The sequence below is a fragment of the Chiloscyllium plagiosum genome, unplaced genomic scaffold, assembly GCF_037043375.1.
Source record: "Chiloscyllium plagiosum isolate Xiang-an unplaced genomic scaffold, Cpla_swu_hap1 HiC_scaffold_17, whole genome shotgun sequence".
NCBI lineage: Eukaryota > Metazoa > Chordata > Chondrichthyes > Orectolobiformes > Hemiscylliidae > Chiloscyllium > Chiloscyllium plagiosum.
In genome coordinates this window covers 76102083-76125188 of record NW_028270155.1, presented here as the reverse complement: position 1 = coordinate 76125188, position 23106 = coordinate 76102083, and the positions used below count along the sequence as shown (strand labels likewise).

Genomic DNA, 23106 nt, shown 5'->3' with positions numbered 1-23106 from the left:
CACAGGTATGGCATAGTATTTCAATTTTTGACATTGGCTTTTTCAGGCAAAAATTACCCTCAGGAACCTAACTGTGGCTTTAGTACTGACTCATGTCAAAACTATGCTTTACTTTTAGTTATTTCACTTAAGGTTTTCACAATTGCAAGCCAACTTTAAGTAAGGACACCCTGTATGCTTAATCAAGATTCAATGCACATTTAATAATAGCTCCCCAACCTGGTAGTCAATGCAAATTAACCTCTGTAGTTTGTTTGTCCTTTGTGTGTCTTTTTCAACTTAGTTACTTTAAATAAGTTATGTATATCAAATGTATTTTTTGCTCTGTCCCGACAATTGTAATTATATAATGTCCATAGACAATGCTATACCCAGGTGTTGGTTCCACGACAGCTTCGAAAATGCACTGGTAATTCTGCATAGTCTGAGGAGTGAACGTTACAACCACAAATTTGTGGTCATAGCTCGGGATGTTCATTCGGGTGGGTGTCACATCAAAAATATCAGTAATGCGAGCAGCAGCCTGAAAAACAAACAGTGAACTAAACATTAGCAGTGAAAGTACAATTCTAACGACTAGGCAAAAGTCACCGGATTTGAAATAAAACACAGGAAAGACGATATCCTCAGCAGCGTTTGCAGAGAAAACTGAGCTAAGGAGGCAGAGTTTGGTGTCCCAATTGGTGTGGGATAGATGTGGAAATGAGCAAAGTTGAAGCACTGGGAATGGAACTGCCCACAGGCCCCATATAATGTCTCATTAGCAGGAGACGTTCAGGGTATCACTCTGCAGTCACATCCTGTGACATGGGGTCACCATCAACCAGTTCCTGATGAAGGGCTCCTGCCCGAAACGTCAACTTTCCTCCTCTTTGGATGCTGCCTGACCGGCTGTGCTTTATCAGTACCACTCTAATCTTGACACCATCGACCAGCCTAGGGAAAACTTATATTTAAAATCCGACGTGTTTTCATTGAGTAGTCCATATTTAAATTAGAGTGAAATCAATTGGGACAATACCTTGCAATCTCAGAGGTTATAGTGTACTGTGTTTGAACATCATTGTTGAATTACACTGCGCATTTACCTTATTAGAAACTGGTTTAACGGATACGAGCACATCAGCAGCTACTTTCCCTCCATTGATAATCTTGAAATGAGCTTCAGCTTGATCTCCAACATGTATATTATGGAAAAGGTATCTCTTCTCATCCTCCACATAGACTCCACTGCAAACAATAGACTGCAAGCACTGATGGAGATTAATATTCTGGCAAATATGATGCTCTTCAAAGATGGAAGCAATGTCATCCACCACAATACCTAGACGAACAATGAATACCAATGAGTCTACAGCAAAGGAAGCATAAGCTTAACACAGGTAAGCACATAGCCAACAGGTTACCAAACATCGTCATCTCAAGGAATTTATAAAGCATTTCAGAAATGTAGGAATCAAATTTTTTGTAAATCCTTTTCTCAGCATACCACAAGAAACTTGCAAATATGTTTAACTTATCTTGTTTGTCAAAGAAGAAAGGCAAGAAAAATGAAGAAAACTGTTCATTCACTATGCACTGGTCACAGCATAGACCACTTGTAACAAGATCAGCCAGATGGACCTCACAGAAAATGAGTTACCTGTTTGGAGCTATTAATCTGGTTTAGTCAGGGAGCCCTGGCTGACAGATAAGATAGAAGAATGCCCCTGTGGTTTATGATGAAAGGTAATGATTGGTCATGTGTGCAGCAGTGTGTCAGACTGGTATGGTGCATGTGTATGAGGCTGTCTTCCTAATCCTATAGCCACCCTGAGATAGTGCCGCCTCATTATTGGCACTTCTGCCCCATGCATTGCACTCTTTTCCTCGTTGTCCGCCTTTGTCAATTTGTTCCTTTGGGGATCCGGGATGAAAGGGGTTGCACCCAGGAGTCCTGCATAATCACAGGTTGCAGTGATTCACAGATTCCCAGTCCAAGTGTTTATTCTGTGAAATCCGTGAACTAAGTACATATTGGTTGTGGGTGTTTGCAACCCCGATTTAGTTATTTGTAAAACCTTTTGCTATGTTTTTGATTGCACTTCAGCCCCATGCTGATCTTTTGGCATCCGGTGGAGATGGGGTTGGGCAGATCGGAGGACTGCTCCTAGACCTGGCCAGGCTGACTATAAACAGGTGCAGGCAGTCTGCTTGGAGGCGGTCATCTCTGCAGATCTCTGCCCCTCTTCCGTGGCTATGTTTGAGCCTGGGTTTCCTTGCAGAGAGAGTAATGGGTGTCCATCAATGCTTTCGATGTCTTTAGGAAGAGGTGGGCACCGTGGGGGTGGAGTGCTTTATTTTTCCCTCCAATTCTATTTAATCCCTATCCTCCCTCTTCACTTTCTTCATGTAAGCACAGCCTTTATCCAGCTTTGGTTGCTAATGGTTCACTGGCCGCATGGCTGTTGTCCCGGGTTGTGGAAAGTATGGAATAAAGTTTTTTTGCGCAACGGTGTGTTTTACCAAGTTTTTACCACATGCACACACAGACCATGGGCATTGTGGGGAAATATAAGCACTACTACTGTGCTGTGTTAGTGTGGGGAATATATATATTATATATATTTAAAAAAAGGGGAATCAGAGTCTGCTGATTTCAGGGATTGACTCCAAGCTGAAAGAAAAAAAAATTAACAAAATAGGAGATTCAGAAGTTCTCCTCAGTCTCTGAACTGGCTTTCAGCTAGCTGGCCACAGCCAGTTTACTAAGTGCAGTTGCTGCTGACAAAATAAAAGAGATACTTAGCTGACTCTGAAGAGGCAGTAATAGAGTCAAGGACTGTTCACGTGTAAATAAAGGGTGATCTGGTGATAGGATACCAGCCCCGTGTTACCGAGAGTAAAACATGTTCCCAAAGAAACCCGCTCGCAGTAGTCTTTGGGTTGGAGTGAGTATTTCTTAAATCATGCCTTTGTTTGGGAAGCTGAACTTGTTTGACCCTGCTGCCAAGGATTGGAGTTGGTATGTGGAAAGAATGCATTATCTTTTCCTGGCAAACAATATTACTGCAGATACTAAGCAACAAGTAATTCTCCTGACAGCCTGTGGAGCTGCAGCTTTTTCTGTTATTTTATTCTGTTAGGAGCCTAACTTTCCCTGAGACACCAGGTACCAAAACCTTTCAAGAATTGATGGATATAGTTAAGGAAGCCAAACCTCTGCTAATTCAAAACCACTATCGTTTTTACTCAGCAATTCAAGAAACAGGAATCCATATTGGGATTTTTGACTAGGTTAAGACGATTGGCAGAAGCATGTGACTTTAGTTTAATTCTTGATGAGATGCTCAGAGACTGTTTGGTATCTGGGATTAATGATGAAACTGTGCCAGAGTACCCATGAGCTGAAGCCCAACTGGACTTTAAACAGGCTTCATCATTGGAAAATGCAGCAAGTGGAGCATCTGAGTTGCAGGATATTCCAATGGAAGTGGACACCCTCACCAGTCCAGCTGAGCTTAGGGAACACCACTTTGATTGCAGGCAATTGCATAGGTTCACTCAGGACTTATCCTGATCAGAAGGACCCCAGATCAGCCCCTAACAAAATCCCGAAACAAAGCCAATCCTTGGCCAAACAGTTAAAGGTTCTTTTCAGGATTCTGGCTGACATGTTACATAATTGCTGCTAGCATGCGGACTCGAGATACCTAAAGAGACCTACTATACCTAAGTTGAGTAAGATAACTCAAACGCCGATATCCAAGAGAGTTCATACCTTGGAAAGTCCACCTACATCTTGTTTGGAACAGTTACATTGGTTCTGATTTGAATGTTGCTGAGCAATCAAAATCAACACCTTAAATGGTCAACCAGTTCTAATGACGATTGATACCAGCATAGCCATATCAGTGATCTCTGAACCAGATTTTAACAAAAGTTGCTCTGGAAAGCGGCTCTTAAGGCCAAGGCCTTGACTTAGCTGACCATCTTACTGGAGAGCCTTTACAGATTAAGGGTACACCTTTGGTTCCAGTCTCATACCAAAAGCAGCTGGTTCAGTCACCAATGATTTTAGTAAAAGGCTCAGGCTCAAGCCTGATGAGATGAGATTGGTTGTGAGAGATTCACCTTCATTGGCTCAACATTTTTTAATTGGAAAATGGCTCCTGAGTGAATTCCTAATTAAATACGCGGAGGTCTATCAGGGGACTATCGGGGAGCCAAGGCCACTTTGTATGTTGACCAGGAAACTATTCCATGATTCTGTAAGGCATGCCCAGTGCCACTCTCACAACTTGCCTTTCTATCTATTTTTGTCCCATCTGCAAATTTGGCTATAGTACATTCACTTCCTTCCTCCAAGCCATTAATACTTATTGTAAATAGTAGTGGTCACTGTGGAATGCCTCTGGTTATAGAGCATCAACCTGAAAAAAAACCTGTTATCACCACTCATTATTTCATGTTCATTGGCCAGTTCGTTATCCATGCCTATATACTACCTCCAACACCTTGATATCACATTCGATCAGATATTTCATTGATATGGAGAACAATGATTTTCGCCTTTCCTCTGGTTTCCAGCTCTTTTGTCCTTATTTAGATCAAGGCTGTAATAGGGGCTCTTATCTTATGACTTAATCTTTGAGAGATACCTTGTGGAAGTCCAAATCAAAGCTCCACTCTATCCACTTTGGTTGAGAAAATTTCTAATAAATTAGTCAGACTTGATTTCCCATTTATGAAGTATGTTGATCTGCTTGATTTGATAATGATTTTCAAGATGAGTTGCTATTACGTCCTTATTATGTTGAGATGGTGATCTACCAGCTTGAATCATTGCAGTGTGGTTGGTCTTGATATAAGCAAGGAACTATGGGGAGGGAGATGCAGGATTTTGACCCAGTTACAGTGAAACAATTCAGTATATCAAACAGCCTCGATTGTCCAAACGAGACAGACAAGGATATTTTATTCGGATAACTGATTGTTCGGTTAACTGATCAGGGTTCACGTTGCGGCGGTAATAGCAGGAACAGGGTCCAGTGGGGACGGTAATAACAGGAACAGGGTCCCGGTGGCGGTAATAGCAGGAACAGGGTCCCTTGGACGGTAATAGCAGGAACAGGGTCCCCGTGACGGTAATAGCAGGAACAGGGTCCCTTTGATGGTAATAGCAGGAACAGGGTCGCCGTGGCGGAAATAGCAGGAACAGGATCCCTGAGGCAGTAATAGCAGGAACAGGATCCCCGTGGTGATGGTAATAGCAGAAACAGGGTCCCCGTGGTGGTAATAGCAGGAACAGGGTCTCTGGTGGCGGTAAACAGCAGGAACAGGGTCTCCGTGGCAGTAATACCAGGAACAGGGTCCCCATAGCGGTAATAGTGGGAACAGGGTCCCCAAGGCGGTAACAGCAGGAACAGGGTCCCTGTGATGGTAATAGCAGGAACAGGGTCCCTGTGATGGTAATAGCAGGAACCATGTCACCGTGGCAGAAATAGAAGGAACAGGGTCATCTGGGGATGGTAATAGCAGGAACAGGGTCCCCGTGATGGTAATGGCAGGAACATGGTCACCGTGGGGACGGTAATAGCAGGAACAGGGTCCCGGTGACGGTAATAGCAGGAACAGGGTCCCGGTGACGGTAATAGCAGGAACAGGGTCCCCGTAATGGTAATGGCAGGAACAGGGTCACCGTGGCGACGGTAATAGCAGGAACAGGGTCCCTGTGATGGTAATGGCAGGAACAGTGTCCCCGTGGGGACGGTAATAGAAGGAACAGGGTCCCCGTGATGGTTATAGCAGGAACAGGGTCACCGTGGGGACGGTAATAGCAGGAACAGTGTCCCCTTGGGGACAATAATAGCAGGAACAGGGTCCCCATGATGGCAATAGCAGGAACAGGATCCCTGTGGTGATGGCAATAGCAGGAACAGGATCCCCATGACGGCAATAGCAGGAGTAGGGTCCCCATGACGGTAAAAGCAGGGACAGGATCCCCGAGGCGGTAACAGCAGGAACAGGATCCCCGAGGCGGTAACAGCAGGAACCATGGTCGCCGTGGCGGTAATAGCAGGAACAGGGTCCCCGGTGGCGGCAAAAACAGGAACAGGGTCCACTGGGGACGGCAATAGCAGGAACAGGGTCCCCTGGGGACGGTAATAGCAGGAACAGGGTCAGCTAGGGACAGTAATTGCAGGAACAGGGTCCCCGTGGTGTTGGTAATAGCAGGAACAGGGTCCCTGTGACGGCAATAGCAGGAACAGGGTCCCCGAGGCAGTAATAGTAGGAACAGGGTTCCCGTGGTGGTAATAGCAGAAACAGGGTCCCCGAGGCGGTAATAGCAGGAACAGGGTCCCCGGTGGTGGCAATAACAGGAACAGGGTCCCCTGGGGACGGTAATAGCAGGAACAGGGTCCCTGTGGTGACAGCAATAGCAGGAACAGGGTCCCTGTGGTGACGGCAATAGCAGGAACAGGGTCATCTGGGGATGGTAATAGCAGGAGCAGGATCCCTGTGGCGACGGCAATAGTAGGAATAGGGTCCCCGTGACGGTAACAGCAGGAACAGGGTCCCCGCGGCGGTAACAGCAGGAACAGGGTCCCTGTGATGGTAATAGCAGGAACCATGTCACCGTGGCGGAAATAGAAGGAACAGGGTCCCCGAGATGGTAATGGCAGGAACAGGGTCCCCGTGATGGTAATAGCAGGAACAGGGTCCCCGTGATGGTAATGGCAGGAACAGGGTCACCGTGGGGACGGTAATAGCAGGAACAGGGTCCCGGTGACGGTAATAGCAGGAACAGGGTCCCGGTGACGGTAATAGCAGGAATAGGGTCTCCGTGATGGTAATGGCAGGAACAGGGTCTCCGTGATGGTAATGGCAGGAATAGGGTCACCGTGGGGACAGTAATAGAAGGAACAGGGTCCCCGTGGGGACGGTAATAGCAGGAACAGGGTCATCTGGGGACGGCAATAGCAGGAATAGGGTCCCCATGACGGTAATAGCAGGAACAGGGTCCCCGTGGTGGCAATGGCGGGAACAGGGTCCCCTGGGGACGGCAATAACAGGAACAGGGTCCTAGAGGTGGTTATAGCAGTACCAGGGTCCCGTGATGGTAATAGCAGGAACAGCGTCCCCATGGGGACGGTAATAGCAGGAACAGTGTCACCATGCTGATGACAATAGCAGGAACGGGGTCCCCGTGACGGTTATAGCAGGAATGGGGCCCTATGGAGACGGTATTGGCAGGAACAGGGTCCCTGTGGGGACGGTAATAGCAGGAACAGGGTCCCCTGGGGACGGCAATAACACAAACAGGGTCCCCGTGGTGACGGTAATAGCAGGAACAGTGTCCCTGTGGGGACGGTAATAGCAGGAACAGTGTCCCTGTGGGGACGGTAATAGCAGGAACAGTGTCCCCGTGGTGACGGTAATAGCAGGAACAGGGTGCCAAGAAGTAATAGCAGGAACAGGGTCCCTTTGATGGTATTAACAGAAACAGGGTCCCTGTGGTGGTAATAGCAGGAACAGTGTCCCCGTGGTAACGGTAATAGCAGGAACAGGGTGCCATGACAGTAATAGCAGGAACAGGGTCCCTTTGATGGTATTAACAGGAACAGGGTCCCTGTGGCGGAAATAGCAGGAACAGAGTCCCCGAGGCGATGGTAATAGCAGGAATAGGGTCCTCGTGGTGATAGTAAACAGCAGGAATAGGGTCCTCGTGGTGATGGTAAACAGCAGGAACAGGGTCCCTGTGACGGTAATAGCTGAAATCACGGTCGCCTTGGCGGTAATAGCAGGAACAGGGTCCCCGTGGTGCCGGTAATAGCAGAAACAGGGTCCCCGTGATGATAATACCAGGAACAGGCTCCCCATAGCGGTAATAGTGGGAACAGGGTCCCCATGATGGTAATAGCGAGAACAGGGTCCCCGTGGTGACGGTAATAGCGGGAACAGGGTCCCCATGGTGAGGGTAATAGCGGGAACAGGGTCCCCGTGGTGAGGGTAATAGCGGGAACAGGGTCCCCATGACGGCAATAGCAGGAGAAGGGTCCCCATGACGGTAATAGCAGGAACAGGGTCCCCGAGGCGGTAACAGCAGGAACAGGGTCCCCTGGGGACGGTAATAGCAGGAACAGGGTCCCTGTGGTGACGGCAATAACAGGAACAGTGTCATCTGGGGACAGTAATAGCAGGAACAGGGTCCCTGAGGCGGTAATAGCAGAACCAGGGTTCCCGTGGTGGTAATAGTAGGAACAGGGTCCCCGAGGCGGTAATAGCAGGAACAGGGTCCCCGGTGGCGGCAATAACAGGAACAGGGTTCCCTGGGGACGGCAATAATCAGGAACAGGGTCCCCGAGGCGGTAATAGCAGAACCAGGGTCCCCGAGGCGGTAATAGCAGAACCAGGGTCCCCGAGGCGGTAATAGCAGGAACAGGGTCCCCAGTGGCGGCAATAACAGGAACAGGGTTCCCTGGGGACGGCAATAGCAGAAACAGGGTCCCTGTGGTGACGGCAATAGCAGGAACAGGGTCCCTGTGGTGACGGCAATAGCAGGAACAGGGTCATCTGGGGATGGTAATAGCAGGAGCAGGATCCCTGTGCCGACGGCAATAGCAAGAACAGGGTCGCCGTGGCCGAAATAGCAGGAACAGTGTCCCCGAGGCGATGGTAATAGCAGGAATAGGGTCCTCGTGGTGAAGGTAAACAGCAGGAATAGGGTCCTCGTGGTGATGGTAAACAGCAGGAACAGGGTCCCTGTGATGGTAATAGCTGAAATCACGGTCGCCTTGGCGGTAATAGCAGGAACAGGGTCCCCGTGATGATAATACCAGGAACAGGGTCCCCGTGGCGGAAAAAGTGGGAACAGGGTCCCCATGACGGTAATAGCGAGAACAGGATCCCCGTGGTGACGGTAATAGCGGGAACAGGGTCCCCGTGGTGAGGGTAATAGCGGGAACAGGGTCCCCATGACGGCAATAGCAGGAACAGGGTCCCCGAGGCGGTAACAGCAGGAACAGGGTCCCCTGGGAACGGTAATAGCAGGAACAGGGTCCCTATGGTGACGGCAATAACAGGAACAGTGTCATCTGGGGACAGTAATAGCAGGAACAGGGTCCCCGTGGTGATGGTAATAGCAGGAACAGGGTCCCCGAGGCGGTAATAGCAGAACCAGGGTTCCCGTGGTGGTAATAGTAGGAACAGGGTCCCCGAGGCGGTAATAGCAGGAACAGGGTCTAAGGTGGCGGCAATAGCAGGAACAGGGTCCCTGTGGTGACGGCAATAGCAGGAACAGGGTCCCTGTGGTGACGGCAATAGCAGGAACAGGGTCCCTGTGGTGACGGCAATAGCAGGAACAGGGTCCCTGTGGTGACGGCAATAGCAGGAACAGGGTCATCTGGGGATGGTAATAGCAGGAGCAGGATCCCTGTGCCGACGGCAATAGTAGGAATAGGGTCCCCGTGACGGTAACAACAGGAACAGGATCCCCGAGGCGGTAACAGCAGGAACAGGGTCCCTGTGATGGTAATAGCAGGAACCATGTCACCGTGGCAGAAATAGAAGGAACAGGGTCATCTGGGGATGGTAATAGCAGGAACAGGGTCCCCGTGATGGTAATGGCAGGAACATGGTCACCGTGGGGACGGTAATAGCAGGAACAGGGTCCCGGTGACGGTAATAGCAGGAACAGGGTCCCCGTAATGGTAATGGCAGGAACAGGGTCACCGTGGCGACGGTAATAGCAGGAACAGGGTCCCTGTGATGGTAATGGCAGGAACAGTGTCCCCGTGGGGACGGTAATAGAAGGAACAGGGTCCCCGTGATGGTTATAGCAGGAACAGGGTCACCGTGGGGACGGTAATAGCAGGAACAGTGTCCCCTTGGGGACGGTAATAGAAGGAACAGGGTCCCCGTGATGGTTATAGCAGGAACAGGATCCCTGTGGTGACGGCAATAGCAGGAACAGGATCCCCATGACGGCAATAGCAGGAGTAGGGTCCCCATGACGGTAAAAGCAGGGACAGGGTCCCCGAGGCGGTAACAGCAGGAACAGGGTCCCTGTGACGGTAATAGCAGGAACCATGGTTGCCGTGGCGGTAATAGCAGGAACAGGGTCACCGTGGCGACGGTAATAGCAGGAACAGGATCCCTGTGGTGACGGCAATAGCAGGAACAGGATCCCCATGACGGCAATAGCAGGAGTAGGGTCCCCATGACGGTAAAAGCAGGGACAGGGTCCCCGAGGCGGTAACAGCAGGAACAGGGTCCACCGGTGGCGGCAATAACAGGAACAGGGTCCACTGGGGACGGCAATAGCAGGAACAGGGTCCCCTGGGGACGGCAATAGCAGGAACAGGGTCCCCTGGGGACGGTAATAACAGGAACAGGGTCATCTAGGGACAGTAATTGCAGGAACAGGGTCCCCGTGGTGATGGTAATAGCAGGAACAGTGTCCCTGTGACGGCAATAGCAGGAACAGGGTCCCCGAGGCGGTAATAGTAGGAACAGGGTTCCCGTGGTGGTAATAGCAGAAACAGGGTCCCCGAGGCGGTAATAGCAGGAACAGGGTCCCCGAGGCGGTAATAGCAGGAACAGGGTCCCCGGTGGTGGCAATAACAGGAACAGGGTCCCCTGGGGACGGTAATAGCAGGAACAGGGTCCCGTGGAAACGGTAATAGCAGGAACAGGGTCCCTATGGTGACGGCAATAGCAGGAGCAGGGTCCCTGTGGTGACGGCAATAGCAGGAGCAGGGTCATCTGGGGATGGTAATAGCAGGAGCAGGATCCCTGTGGCGACGGCAATAGTAGGAATAGGGTCCCCGCGGCGGTAACAGCAGGAACAGGGTCCCTGTGATGGTAATAGCAGGAACAGGGTCCCCGAGGCAGTAACAGCAGGAACAGGGTCCCCGAGGCGGTAACAGCAGGAACAGGGTCCCGGTGACGGTAATAGCAGGAACAGGGTCCCGGTGACGGTAATAGCAGGAACAGGGTCCCGGTGACGGTAATAGAAGGAATAGGGTCTCCGTGATGGTAATGGCAGGAACAGGGTCTCCGTGATGGTAATGGCAGGAACAGGATCACCATGGGGACAGTAATAGAAGGAACAGGGTCCCCGTGGGGACGGTAATAGCAGGAACAGGGTCATCTGGGGACGGTAATAGCAGGAACAGGGTCATCTGGGGACGGCAATAGCAGGAATAGTGTCCCCATGACGGTAATAGCAGGAACAGGGTCCCCGTGGTGGCAATGGCGGGAACAGGGTCCCCTGGGGACGGCAATAACACAAACAGGGTCCCCGTGGTGGTGGTTATAGCAGGAACAGGGTGCCAGGAAGTAATAGCAGGAACAGGGTCCCTTTGATGGTATTAACAGAATCAGGGTCCCTGTGGTGGTAATAGCAGGAACAGTGTCCCCGTGGTAACGGTAATAGCAGGAACAGGGTGCCATGACAGTAATAGCAGGAACAGGGACCCTTTGATGATATTAACAAGAACAGGGTCCCTGTGGCGGAAATTTCAGGAACAGGGTCGCCGTGGCCGAAATAGCAGGAACAGAGTCCCCGAGGCGATGGTAATAGCAGGAATAGGGTCCCCGTGGTGACGGTAATAGCAGAAACAGGGTCCCCGTGATGATAATACCAGGAACAGGGTCCCCATAGCGGTAATAGTGGGAACAGGGTCCCCGTGGCGGAAAAAGTGGGAACAGGGTCCCCATGATGGTAATAGCAGGAACAGGGTCCCCGTGGTGACGGTAATAGCGAGAACAGGGTCCCCGTGGTGACGGTAATAGCGGGAACAGGGTCCCCGTGCTGACGGTAATAGCGGGAAGAGGGTCCCCGTGGTGAGGGTAATAGCGGGAACAGGGTCCCCGTGGTGAGGGTAATAGCAGGAACAGGGTCCCCGTGGTGACGGTAATAGCAGGAACAGGGTCCCCGTGGTGAGGGTAATAGCAGGAACAGGGTCCCCGTGGTGACGGTAATAGCAGGAACAGGCTCCCCGTGGTGAGGGTAATAGCGGGAACAGGGTCCCCGTGGTGACGGTAATAACGGGAACGGAATCCTGTGGGGTTGGTAATAGTTGGAACAGGGTCCCGGTGGTGACGGCAATAGCAGGAACAGGGTCCCGGTGGTGACGGCAGTAGCAGGAACAGGGTCTCGGTGGTGACGGCAGTAGCAGGAACAGGGTCTCGGTGGTGACGGCAGTAGCAGGAACAGGGTCCCTGTGGTGACGGCAATAGCAGGAACAGGGTCCCTGTGGTGACGGCAATAGCAGGAACAGGGTCCCGGTGGTGACGGCAATAGCAGGAACAGGGTCCCGGTGGTGACGGCAATAGCAGGAACAGGGTCCCGGTGGTGACGGCAATAGCAGGAACAGGGTCCCGGTGGTGACGGCAATTGCAGGAACAGGGTCCCGGTGGTGACGGCAATAGCAGGAACAGGGTCCCTGTGGTGACGGCAATTGCAGGAACAGGGTCCCTGTGGTGACGGCAAGAGCAGGAACAGGGTCCCTGTGGTGACGGCAAGAGCAGGAACAGGGTCCCTGTGGTGACGGCAAGAGCAGGAACAGGGTCCCTGTGGTGACGGCAAGAGCAGGAACAGGGTCCCTGTGGTGACGGCAAGAGCAGGAACAGGGTCCCTGTGGTGACGGCAAGAGCAGGAACAGGGTCCCTGTGGTGACGGCAAGAGCAGGAACAGGGTCCCTGTGGTGACGGCAAGAGCAGGAACAGGGTCCCTGTGGTGACGGCAAGAGCAGGAACAGGGTCCCTGTGGTGACGGCAAGAGCAGGAACAGGGTCCCTGTGGTGACGGCAAGAGCAGGAACAGGGTCCCTGTGGTGACGGCAAGAGCAGGAACAGGGTCCCTGTGGTGACGGCAAGAGCAGGAGCAGGGTCCCTGTGGTGACGGCAAGAGCAGGAACAGGGTCCCTGTGGTGACGGCAAGAGCAGGAACAGGGTCCCTGTGGTGACGGCAAGAGCAGGAACAGGGTCCCTGTGGTGACGGCAAGAGCAGGAACAGGGTCCCTGTGGTGATGGCAAGAGCAGGAACAGGGTCCCGGTAGTGACGGCAATAGCAGGAACAGGGTCCCGGTGGTGACGGCAATAGCAGGAACAGGGTCCCGGTGGTGACGGCAATAGCAGGAACATGGTCCCTGTGGTGACGGCAATAGCAGGAACAGGGCCCCTGTGGTGACGGCAATAGCAGGAACAGGGTCCCTGTGGTGACGGCAATAGCAGGAACAGGATCCCTGTGGCGACGGCAATAGTAGGAATAGGATCCCCGTGACGGTAACAGCAGGAACAGGGTCCCCGAGGCGGTAACAGCAGGAACACGGTCCCTGTGATGGTAATAGCAGGAACCATGTCATCGTGGCGGAAATAGAAGGAACAGCGTCCCCGAGATGGTAATGGCAGGAACAGGGTCCCCGTGATGGTAAAGGCAGGAACAGGGTCACCGTGGGGACGGTAATAGCAGGAACAGGGTCCCGGTGACGGTAATAGAAGGAACAGGGTACCCGTGGCGGCAATGGCGGGAACAGGGTACCCGTGGCGGCAATGGCGGGAACAGGGTCCCTGGGGACGGCAATAACAGGAACAGGATCCTAGTGGTGGTTATAGCAGTACCAGGGTCCCGTGATGGTAATAGCAGGAACAGCGTGCCCGTGGGGACGGTAATAGCAGGAAGTGTCCCCGTGGGGACGATAATAGCAGGAACAGTGTCACCATGGTGATGACAATAGTAGGAACCGGGTCCCCGTGACGGTTATAGCAGGAATGTGGCCCTATGGAGACGGTATTGGCAGGAACAGGGTCCCTGTAGGGACGGTAATAGCAGGAACAGGGTCCCCTGGGGACGGCAATAACACAAACTGGGTCCCGGTGGAGGTGGTTATAGCAGGAACAGTGTCCCCGTGGTGACGGTAATAGCAGGATCAGGGTCCCTTTGATGGTATTAACAGGAACAGGGTCCCTGTGGCCGAAATAGCAGGAACAGGGTCGCCGTGGCGGAAATAGCAGGAACAGGGTCGCCGTGGCAGAAATAGCAGGAACAGAGTCCCCGAGGCGGCGGTAATAGCAGGAACAGGGTCCCCGTGGTGACGGTAAAGCAGAAACAGGGTCCCCGTGATGATAATACCAGGAACAGGGTCCCCATAGCGGTAATAGTGGGAACAGGGTCCCCGTGGCGGTAATAGTGGGAACAGAGTCCCCGTGGTGACGGTAATAGCGGGAACAGGGTCCCCTTGGTGACGGTAATAGCGGGAACAGGGTCCCCGTAATGGTAATGGCAGGAACAAGGTCACCGTGGAGATGGTAATAGCAGGAACAGTGTCCCCGTGGGGACAATAATAGCAGGAACAGGGTCCCCATGATGGTAATACCACGAACAGGATCCCCATGACAGCAATAGCAGGAGTAGAATTCCCATGACGGTAAAAGCAGGACAGGCTTCCTGTGGCAGCAACAGCAGGAACAGGGTCCCTGTGACGGTAATAGCAGGAACCATGGTCGCCGTGGCGGTAATAGCAGGAACAGGGTCCCCTGGGGACGGCAATAGCAGGAACAGGGTCCCTGTGGTGACGGCAATAGCAGGAACAGGGTCCCTGTGGTGACGGCAATAGCAGGAACAGGGTCCCGGTGGTGACGGCAATAGCAGGAACAGGGTCCCTGTGGTGACGGCAATAGCAGGAACAGGGTCCCTGTGGTGACGGCAATAGCAGGGACAGGGTCACTGTGGTGACGGCAATAGCAGGAACAGGGTCATCTGGGGATGGTAATAGCAGGAGCAGGATCCCTGTGGCGACGGCAATAGTAGGAATAGGGTCCCCGTGACGGTAACAACAGGAACAGGGTCCCCGAGGCGGTAACAGCAGGAACAGGGTCTCTGTGATGGTAATAGCAGGAACAGGGTCCCCGTGATGGTACTGGCAGGAACAGGGTTACCGTGGGGACGGTAATAGCAGGAACAGGGTCCCGGTGACGGTAATAGCAGGAACAGGGTCCCGGTGACGGTAATAGTAGGAACAGGGACCCCTGGGGATGGTAATAGCAGGAACAGGGTCCCGTGGAAACGGTAATAGCAGGAACAGGGTCCCTATGGTGACGGCAATAGCAGGAGCAGTGTCCCTGTGGTGACGGCAATAGCAGGAGCAGGGTCATCTGGGGATGGTAATAGCAGGAGCAGGATCCCTGTGGCGACGGCAATAGTAGGAATAGGGTCCCCGTGACAGTAACAGCAGGAACAGGGTCCCCGAGGTGGTAACAGCAGGAACAGGGTCCCTGTGATGGTAACAGCAGGAACAGGGTCCCCGCGATGGTAATGGCAGGAACAGGGTCACTGTGGGGATGGTAATAGCAGGAACAGGGTCCCGGTGACGGTAATGGCAGGAACAGGGTCACCATGGGGACGGTAATAGCAGTAACAGGGTCCCTGTGATGGTAATGGCACGAACAGTGTCCCTGTGGGGACGGTAATAGAAGGAACAGGGTTCCCGTGGCGGCAATAGCGGGAACAGGGTCCCCGTGGTGGCAATGGCGGGAACAGGGGCCCTGGGGACGGCAATAACAGGAACAGGGTCCTAGTGGTGGTTATAGCAGTACCACGGTCCCGTGATGGTAATAGCAGGAACAGCGTCCCCGTGGGAACGGTAATAGCAGGAACAGTGTCACCATGCTGATGACAATAGTAGGAACGGGGTCCCCGTGACGGTTATAGCAGGAATGGGGCCCTATGGAGACGGTATTGGCAGGAACAGGGTCCCTGTGGGGACGGTAATAGCAGGAACAGGGTCCCCTGGGGATGGCAATAACACAAACTGGGTCCCCGTGGTGGTGGTTATAGCAGGAACAGTGTCCCCGTGGTGATGGTAATAGCAGGAGCAGTGTCCCCGTGGTGACGGTAATAGCAGGAACAGGGTGCCATGACAGTAATAGCAGGAACAGGGTCCCTTTGATGGTATTAACAGGAACAGGGTCCCTATGGCGGAAATAGCAGGAACAGGGTCGCGTGGCAGAAATAGCAGGAACAGAGTCCCCGAGGCGGTGGTAATAGCAGGAATAGGGTCCTCGTGTGATGGTAAACAGCAGGAATAGGGTCCCTGTGATGGTAATAGCTGAAATCACGGTCGCCTTGGCGGTAATAGCAGGAACAGGGTCCCTGTGGTGACGGTAATAGCAGAAACAGGGTCCCCATGGTGACGGTAATAGCAGAAACAGGGTCCCCGTGATGATAATACCGGGAACAGGGTCCCCGTGGTGGCAGTAATACCGGGAACAGGGTCCCCGTGGTGGCGGTAATAGTGGGAACAGGGTCCCCGTGGTGACGGTAATAGCGGGAACAGGGTCCCCGTGGTGACGGTAATAGTGGGAACAGGGTCCCCGTGGTGACGGTAATAGCGGGAACAGAGTCCCCGTGGTGACGGTAATAGCGGGAACAGGGTCCCCGTGGTGACGGTAATAGCAGGAACAGGGTCCCCGTGGTGACGGTAATAGCAGAAACAGGGTCCCCGTGATGATAATACCGGGAACAGGGTCCCCGTGGTGGCGGTAATAGCGGGAACAGGGTCCCCGTGGTGGCGGTAATAGTGGGAACAGGGTCCCCGTGGTGACGGTAATAACGGGAACAGGATCCTGTGGGGTTGGTAATAGCAGGAACAGAGTCCCGGTGGTGACGGTAATAGCAGGAACAGTGTCCATGTGGGGACGGTAAAAGCAGGAACAGGGTCCCCGGGACGGTAAAAGCAGGAACAGTGTCCCCGTGACGGTAATAGCAGGAACAGGGTCCCCTGGGATCGGTAATAGCAGGAAAAGGGTCCCGTGACGGTAATAGCAGGAACAGTGTCCCCGTTGGGACGGTAATAGCAGGAACAGGGTCCCGTGACGGTAATAGCAGGAACAGTGTCCCCGTTGCGACGGTAATATCAGGAACAGGGCCCCCGTGATGGCAATAGCAAGAACAGGGTCCCGGTGACGGTAATAGCAGGAACAAGGTCCCGGTGACGGTAATAGCAGGAACAGAGTCCCTGTGGTGACGGCAATAGCAGGAACAGGGTCATCTGGGGATGATAATAGCAGGCGCAGTGTCCCCGTGGGGACGGTAATAGCAGGAACAGTGTCCCCGTGACGGTAATAGCAGGAACAGTGTCCCCGTGGGGATGGTAATAGCAGGAACAGGATGCCCGTGGTGGTAATAGCAGGAACAGGGTCCCGGTGACGGTAATAGCAGGAACAGGGTCCCCGTGGTGGCAATGGCGGGAACAGGGTCCCCGTGGCGGCAATAACAGGAACAGGGTCCCCTGGGGACGGCAATAACAGGAACAGGGTCCCCGTGGTGGTGGCTATAGCAGGAACAGGGTCCCGTGACGGTAATAGCAGGAACAGTGTCCCCGTGGTGATGGTAAGAGCAGGAACAGTGTCCCCGTGGTGATGGTAAGAGCAGGAACAGTGTCCCCGTGGGGACGGTAATAGCAGGAAGTGTCCCCGTGACGGTAATAGCAGGAACAGGGTCCCCGTGACGGTTATAGCAGGAACAGGGTCCCCGTGACGGTTATAGCAGGAACAGTGCTCCATGGAGACGGTAATAGCAGGAACAGGGTCCCCGTGACGGTTTTGGCAGGAACAGGGTCCTATGGAGATGGTAATAGCAGAAGCCATGGTCCCTGTGGTGACGGTAATAGCAGGAAAGGGGTCCCCGTGACGGTAATAGCAGGAACAGGGTCCCCGTGGTGATGGTAATAACAGGAACAGGATCCCCGTGGTGGTGGTTATAGCAGGAACAGGGACCCCGTGTGGACGATAATAGCAGGAACAGGGACCCCGTGGCGGCAATGGCAGGAACAGGGTCCCCGTGGTGGTGGTTATAGCAGGAACAGGGTCCCGTGACGGCAATAACAGGAACAGGGTCCCCGTGACGGTAATAGCAGGAACAGGGTTCCCGTGACGGTAATAGCAATAGCAGGAACAAGGTCCCGGTTACGGTAATAGCAGGAACAGGGTCCCCTGGGGACGGCAATAACAGGAACAGTGTCCCCGTGGTGACGGTAATAGCAGGAACAGGGTCCCCTGGGGACGGTAATAGCAGGAACAGTGTCCCCGTGGTGACGGTAATAGCAGGAACAGGGTTCCCGTGGTGACGGTAATAGCAGGAATAGGGTCCCCGTGGCGGTAATAGCAGGAACAGTGTCCCCGTGGTGACGGTAATAGCAGGAACAGGGTTCCCGTGGTGACGGTAATAGCAGGAATAGGGTCCCCGTGGCGGTAATAGCAGGAACAGTGTCCCCGTGGAGACGGTAATAGCAGGAACAGGGTTCCCGTGGTGACGGTAATAGCAGGAATAGGGTCCCCGTGGCGGTAATAGCAGGAATAGGGTCCCCGTGGCGGTAATAGCAGGAATAGGGTCCCCGTGGCGGTAATAGCAGGAACAGTGTCCCCGTGGGGACGGTAATAGCAGGAACAGAGTCCCCTGGGGACGGCAATAACAGGAACAGGGTCCCCGTGGTGACAGTAATAGCAGGAACAGGGTCCCCTGGGGACGGCAATAACAGGAACAGGGTCCCCTGGGGACGGCAATAACAGGAACAGGGTTCCCGTGGTGACAGTAATAGCAGGAACAGGGTCCCCTGGGGTCGGCAATAACAGGAACAGGGTCCCTGTGGTGACGGTAATAGCAGGAACATGGTCCCCTGGGGACGGCAATAACAGGAACAGGGTCCCTGTGGTGACGGTAATAGCAGGAACATGGTCCCCATGGCAATCCTGTTCCTGCTCTCACCGCCAGCCCAGTCTGCCTGCTCTCATTGTGCTTTTATTTAAATTTAATAACATTTTTCCAGGACCTTGAGATTGTGTTCGGATCATCTGGAGTTGGGATAATTGATGTTTGGATAACCAAGGTTGTTCTGTATTTCTCAGGTGGGATACTGTGTGGCAAGTAAGGGAACTTGCAAATGATGATGTTCCCATGGGTCTGGGTGAATTGGCTGCCAATCAAGTAAGCTGCTTATATAAATAAATAAATGAATAAATAAGTAGATACATAGGCAGAGAGAGACAGACAGCTAAATACGATGGATGCTGGAAATCTAATATAAATTCTGAATGCTGGAGAAACTCAACAGGTCTGGCAACATCTGAGGACAGGGAAGCAGTTAATATTTCGTGTCCATTTAAGACTCTTCAGAATGGCTACCTTGTTTCGTGAGTGTGGTTAGAATTGCACTCAATCAGGCAAATAGGAAAGATTCCATCACACTCCTTATGTCTGACATGTATGTGATTAAAAAACAGCTTGGAGAGTTAAGAGATGATTTACTAGTGGTGGTTAATAAATGGAAAAAAAAGTTCAGTTATGAGTAAGCAATTCTGAATATTAAAAGAAATCAAATCACTGGGTAATGCCCTTAACAGGCTTTGCATGTAAATCAATCAAATGGAAAACATTGAGTGATTTATCGGTGATGGCTGCTAGGTAATGGGAAAACAACTTACAGTTGCATGTCAGAGCACTTCTGGCAGTGTAAGGGCTTGTCCTGGGGCTGCTGAGCGGGTTACGGGAGTGTATGAAGAAGTGAATTGCACACTGGGGGGCTCTGCACGTTGTCAGGTCCCAGGATACATATGAAAGGTCACAGTCATAGAAGGCAGGTCCGGGGCTGGGAATTCCATGGTAAGGAACTTATGTGTTGACTTCTCACGACGTTACTGTGTATAGTTGAGATGTCACAAGTGCAAAGGAATACTTTCCAATAGCCCGAATGAACGTAGCTCCAACAATGTTCAAAAACGGAACCAGGATGATGTAATACTTTTATTAAGCACCCAATCCCCTATCTTGATTGGTCAGAGCAGTACGTATAGGAGTTGGGAGGTCATGTTTTGGCTTTAGAGGGCATTGGTCAGGCCACTTTTGGAACACTGAATTCAAATCTGGTCTCTCTGCCATAGGAAAGATGTTTGTTAAATTTGAAAGAGTGCAGAAAAGATTTACACAGATTTTGCTGGGGTTGGAGGGTTGAGCTACAGGGAGAGACTAAATAGGCTGGGGCTATTTTCCCTGGATTGTCAGATGTTGAAGGCTTTACCTTACATAAGTATATAAAATCATGAGGGGCATAGATAGGATGAATAGACAAGGTCTTTTTCTGAACATGGGTAGTCCGAAACCAGAGGGTGTAGTTTGAAGGTGAGAGGGGAAAGATTTAAAATGGGCCTAAGAGGAAAACAGAGGGTGGCGTGTGTGTGGAATCAGCTGGTGGAGGCTGGTACAACTATAACATTTAAAAGGCATCTGGATTGGTACGTGAATGGGAGACGTTTAGAGAGATATGGGCCAAATGCTGTCAAATGGAACTAGGTTAATTTAGAATATCTGGTCAGCATGGATGAGTTGGACCAAAGGGTCTGCTTCTGTGCTGTTCATCTCTATTAAACACTACCAGCACACCAAGGGTTGTTCAGCAGCATCTCCCAAACCCGCAACCTCTATTATTAAGAGGAACAACGGCAGTAAGTAGATAGGAGCACCACTGCTTCCAAGATCCCTTCAAGTTTGGTCCTTCATCCTCACTGGGTCAAAGTTCTTAAATTCTCTTTTTAACAACAGCTGTACCCACAATATGAACCACAGAAGGTCTTGAAGGTGGCCCTCCATCTGCTCAAGGGCAATCAGGGTCAGTCAATAACAGTAACACTTATGTTCCAGGAGTGAAACTAAAATAATTCCAGTTATTCATGCAAGTTGCTTCTGAGTCTTATTTCTTCTGAACGTACCTGGTGCGCAGCATTCAATGACCAGTCCATATGGAATACCGGATGGATGGCTGATTGGGTCACGATCAGTTATATCAATACACAGGAGCTCTTCATGTTTTCCAATCTGATCTGCAGAACAGTCCACTGTAATGGCCTGTTGGGCTCCAGGGAGCACAATTCCATAACCAGGGAAAACTGTGAACATTCCAACCGTCAAACGGGCCTGCGAGAAAGGGAAGAACAAACTGTAAGCTACTGAGCACTGGAGCATGCAAACAACTCAGCACAACGTTTAAAAGTCTCAATCTTGGGATGTTTGTGTTGTTGACAAGATCAGCCTTTGATGACGATCCTTAGAGTTGCCTTAGAAGGTGGTCGTGAGCCATGTTATACACTCACGCAGGCTATGAGGTTTGACCCAGGAACAGTGTTAGAACAGTGAGCTTTTTCAAGTGGAGATAATTTGTGAAATGGAGGGGTCATTTGGTGCTTCTGTTCACATATTGCTTTCTGAGTGATGGATAGGTTTGGAAGGTATGATTGAAGAAGCACAACATTCTACACTGAATGCTATAAGAGGAGGTAGAACCACATTAGTGGACAACCATGTAAATGGCTATGAGTTGTTGCCTTGAAACGTATAGTATCACAAGCTAACTAGATGTGCATTCTAAGATTTGATGGCACCAAGCGGTGCCTTGATAGGGACAGATGTCTCCAAATTTGGAGGCACGGAAATCAAATGGTGAATAATCCTGTGGTATCATCAGATACTTTTAGCAGCTCCTGAAGTCTAGCAATGGCAGAGGCCCTAAATGAGGTAAACTACTGGCTTCCTCAGCCATGACATGAATGGTACAGTCATTTTCACTCTTCTAATTCCTGCTCTCTCAGACAGGGACGATCAGGGCAATGGTGCTTCACAGGAGCGTAATTTACAGAATAGGTGACAATCAAATTTGCTCAAACGAGAACAACGCCATCATCTGCAGACTCTCCACAAAAACTGAAAATCTCCCATCTCTGGTGTCATGAGTGAATCTCTCATACAACCTCTTGACATCCTTCCTACTTGTTAAAACAGGAAACTCCAACTAAAGCCGAGCCCAACTGGTGTTTTCTAAATTGTTTGCTTTTATACTTAATTCCCCTTTGAATAATGTGTAAAGGTAATATCAAGGACATGAATGTAAGGAAATCAACATCCTGGGCATATCAGATCATCTCTCCATGCAGCTTTATCATATCAATGACTTGTAACAAGCCCTTATAGCACAGCAAATCAGAGCAACACCATTAAAATAGGGAATTTATAAATAAAAGCAGTGGCATTTGCAACGTTGCATAAAGGGGACATGGCAGTGTGTAACTTGACATGAGATTTCCACTACTTCTCGGTGACTTCATCCAAGCACCTCATCCTATTCCAATCCTCTTGAATCTCCTTTCGAAGTTATGCTCACCCCACTCATTGTCTCTCCTGTCTTTTTTTCAGCCTCTGCACTGACCAATTCCTCTCTCCTCTGACTTCAGTCCTTAATAAAGCTTTCCTTCCATGTAAACTCTTCTAACTCATCTGGTACCATTTGAGGGAGAAGGTTGAGCTGGTTGAACTGGATGAATCATGGTAGGAAAAGTCTTGTGGAGCAGTTCAAAGGGTCCGCACCTGCTCCAAGCTTCTCCGTTTCTGTGTTGTACCAAGTATAAATAGTAGCATTGCCCAGTTGGGCTGAGTGATCTGTTTCTGTGCTTTCAATTATTTTAACTGTTGTAACCTCCTCAAGTTTACTATCTATCCTCTCAGTCTCACATACATAATCGTTTCTGACCACTTCCTGGCATCCGGAGAAAGTGAGGATTGTAGATGCTGGAGATCAGAGTGAAGAGTGTGGTGCTGGAAAATCACAGCAGATCAGGCAGCATCCGAGGAGCAGGAGAATTGACGTTTCGAGTATAAGCCCTTCATCAGGAATGAGGCTTGTGGGCCAAGGGGGTTGAGAGATAAATGAGAGGGGCGCCCACACCTCCTCCCTTACCTCCGTCCAAGGCCCAAAAGGAGCCTGCCCCATCCATCAGAGATTTAACTGTATTTCCACACACATCATTAACTGTACCCATTGCTCCTGATGTGGTCTCCTCCACACCGGGGAGCAGGACGCCTACTTGTGGAACACTTCAGACAGCATTGCCAGGACACACGCATGAAACAACCCCACCACCCCATGGCTAAACACTTTAACTCCCGCTTCCACTACCCAAAGGATATGGAAGTGCTGGGCTTCCTCCATCACCAAATCCTTACCACCTGATGCTTGGAGGAAGAACACCTCCACCTTGGGATCCTCCAACATCTTCCGCCTCGGGATCCTCCAAACAC

At 51.4% G+C, this 23106-nt stretch overlaps 1 protein-coding gene across 1 annotated transcript in view; it reads right to left on the bottom strand.

The window, feature by feature from the left end:
* hydin (HYDIN axonemal central pair apparatus protein) overlaps window positions 1–23106 on the bottom strand; it is a 905740-nt gene that overhangs the window by 170603 nt on the left and 712031 nt on the right. The window contains exons 59-61 of the mRNA XM_043707374.2: window positions 20748–20952; window positions 1089–1324; window positions 372–523 (exon numbers count right to left, since the gene is read on the bottom strand). Coding sequence (XP_043563309.2) covers window positions 372–523; window positions 1089–1324; window positions 20748–20952 — 593 coding nt within the window. The remainder of the gene's footprint in view (window positions 1–371; window positions 524–1088; window positions 1325–20747; window positions 20953–23106) is intronic.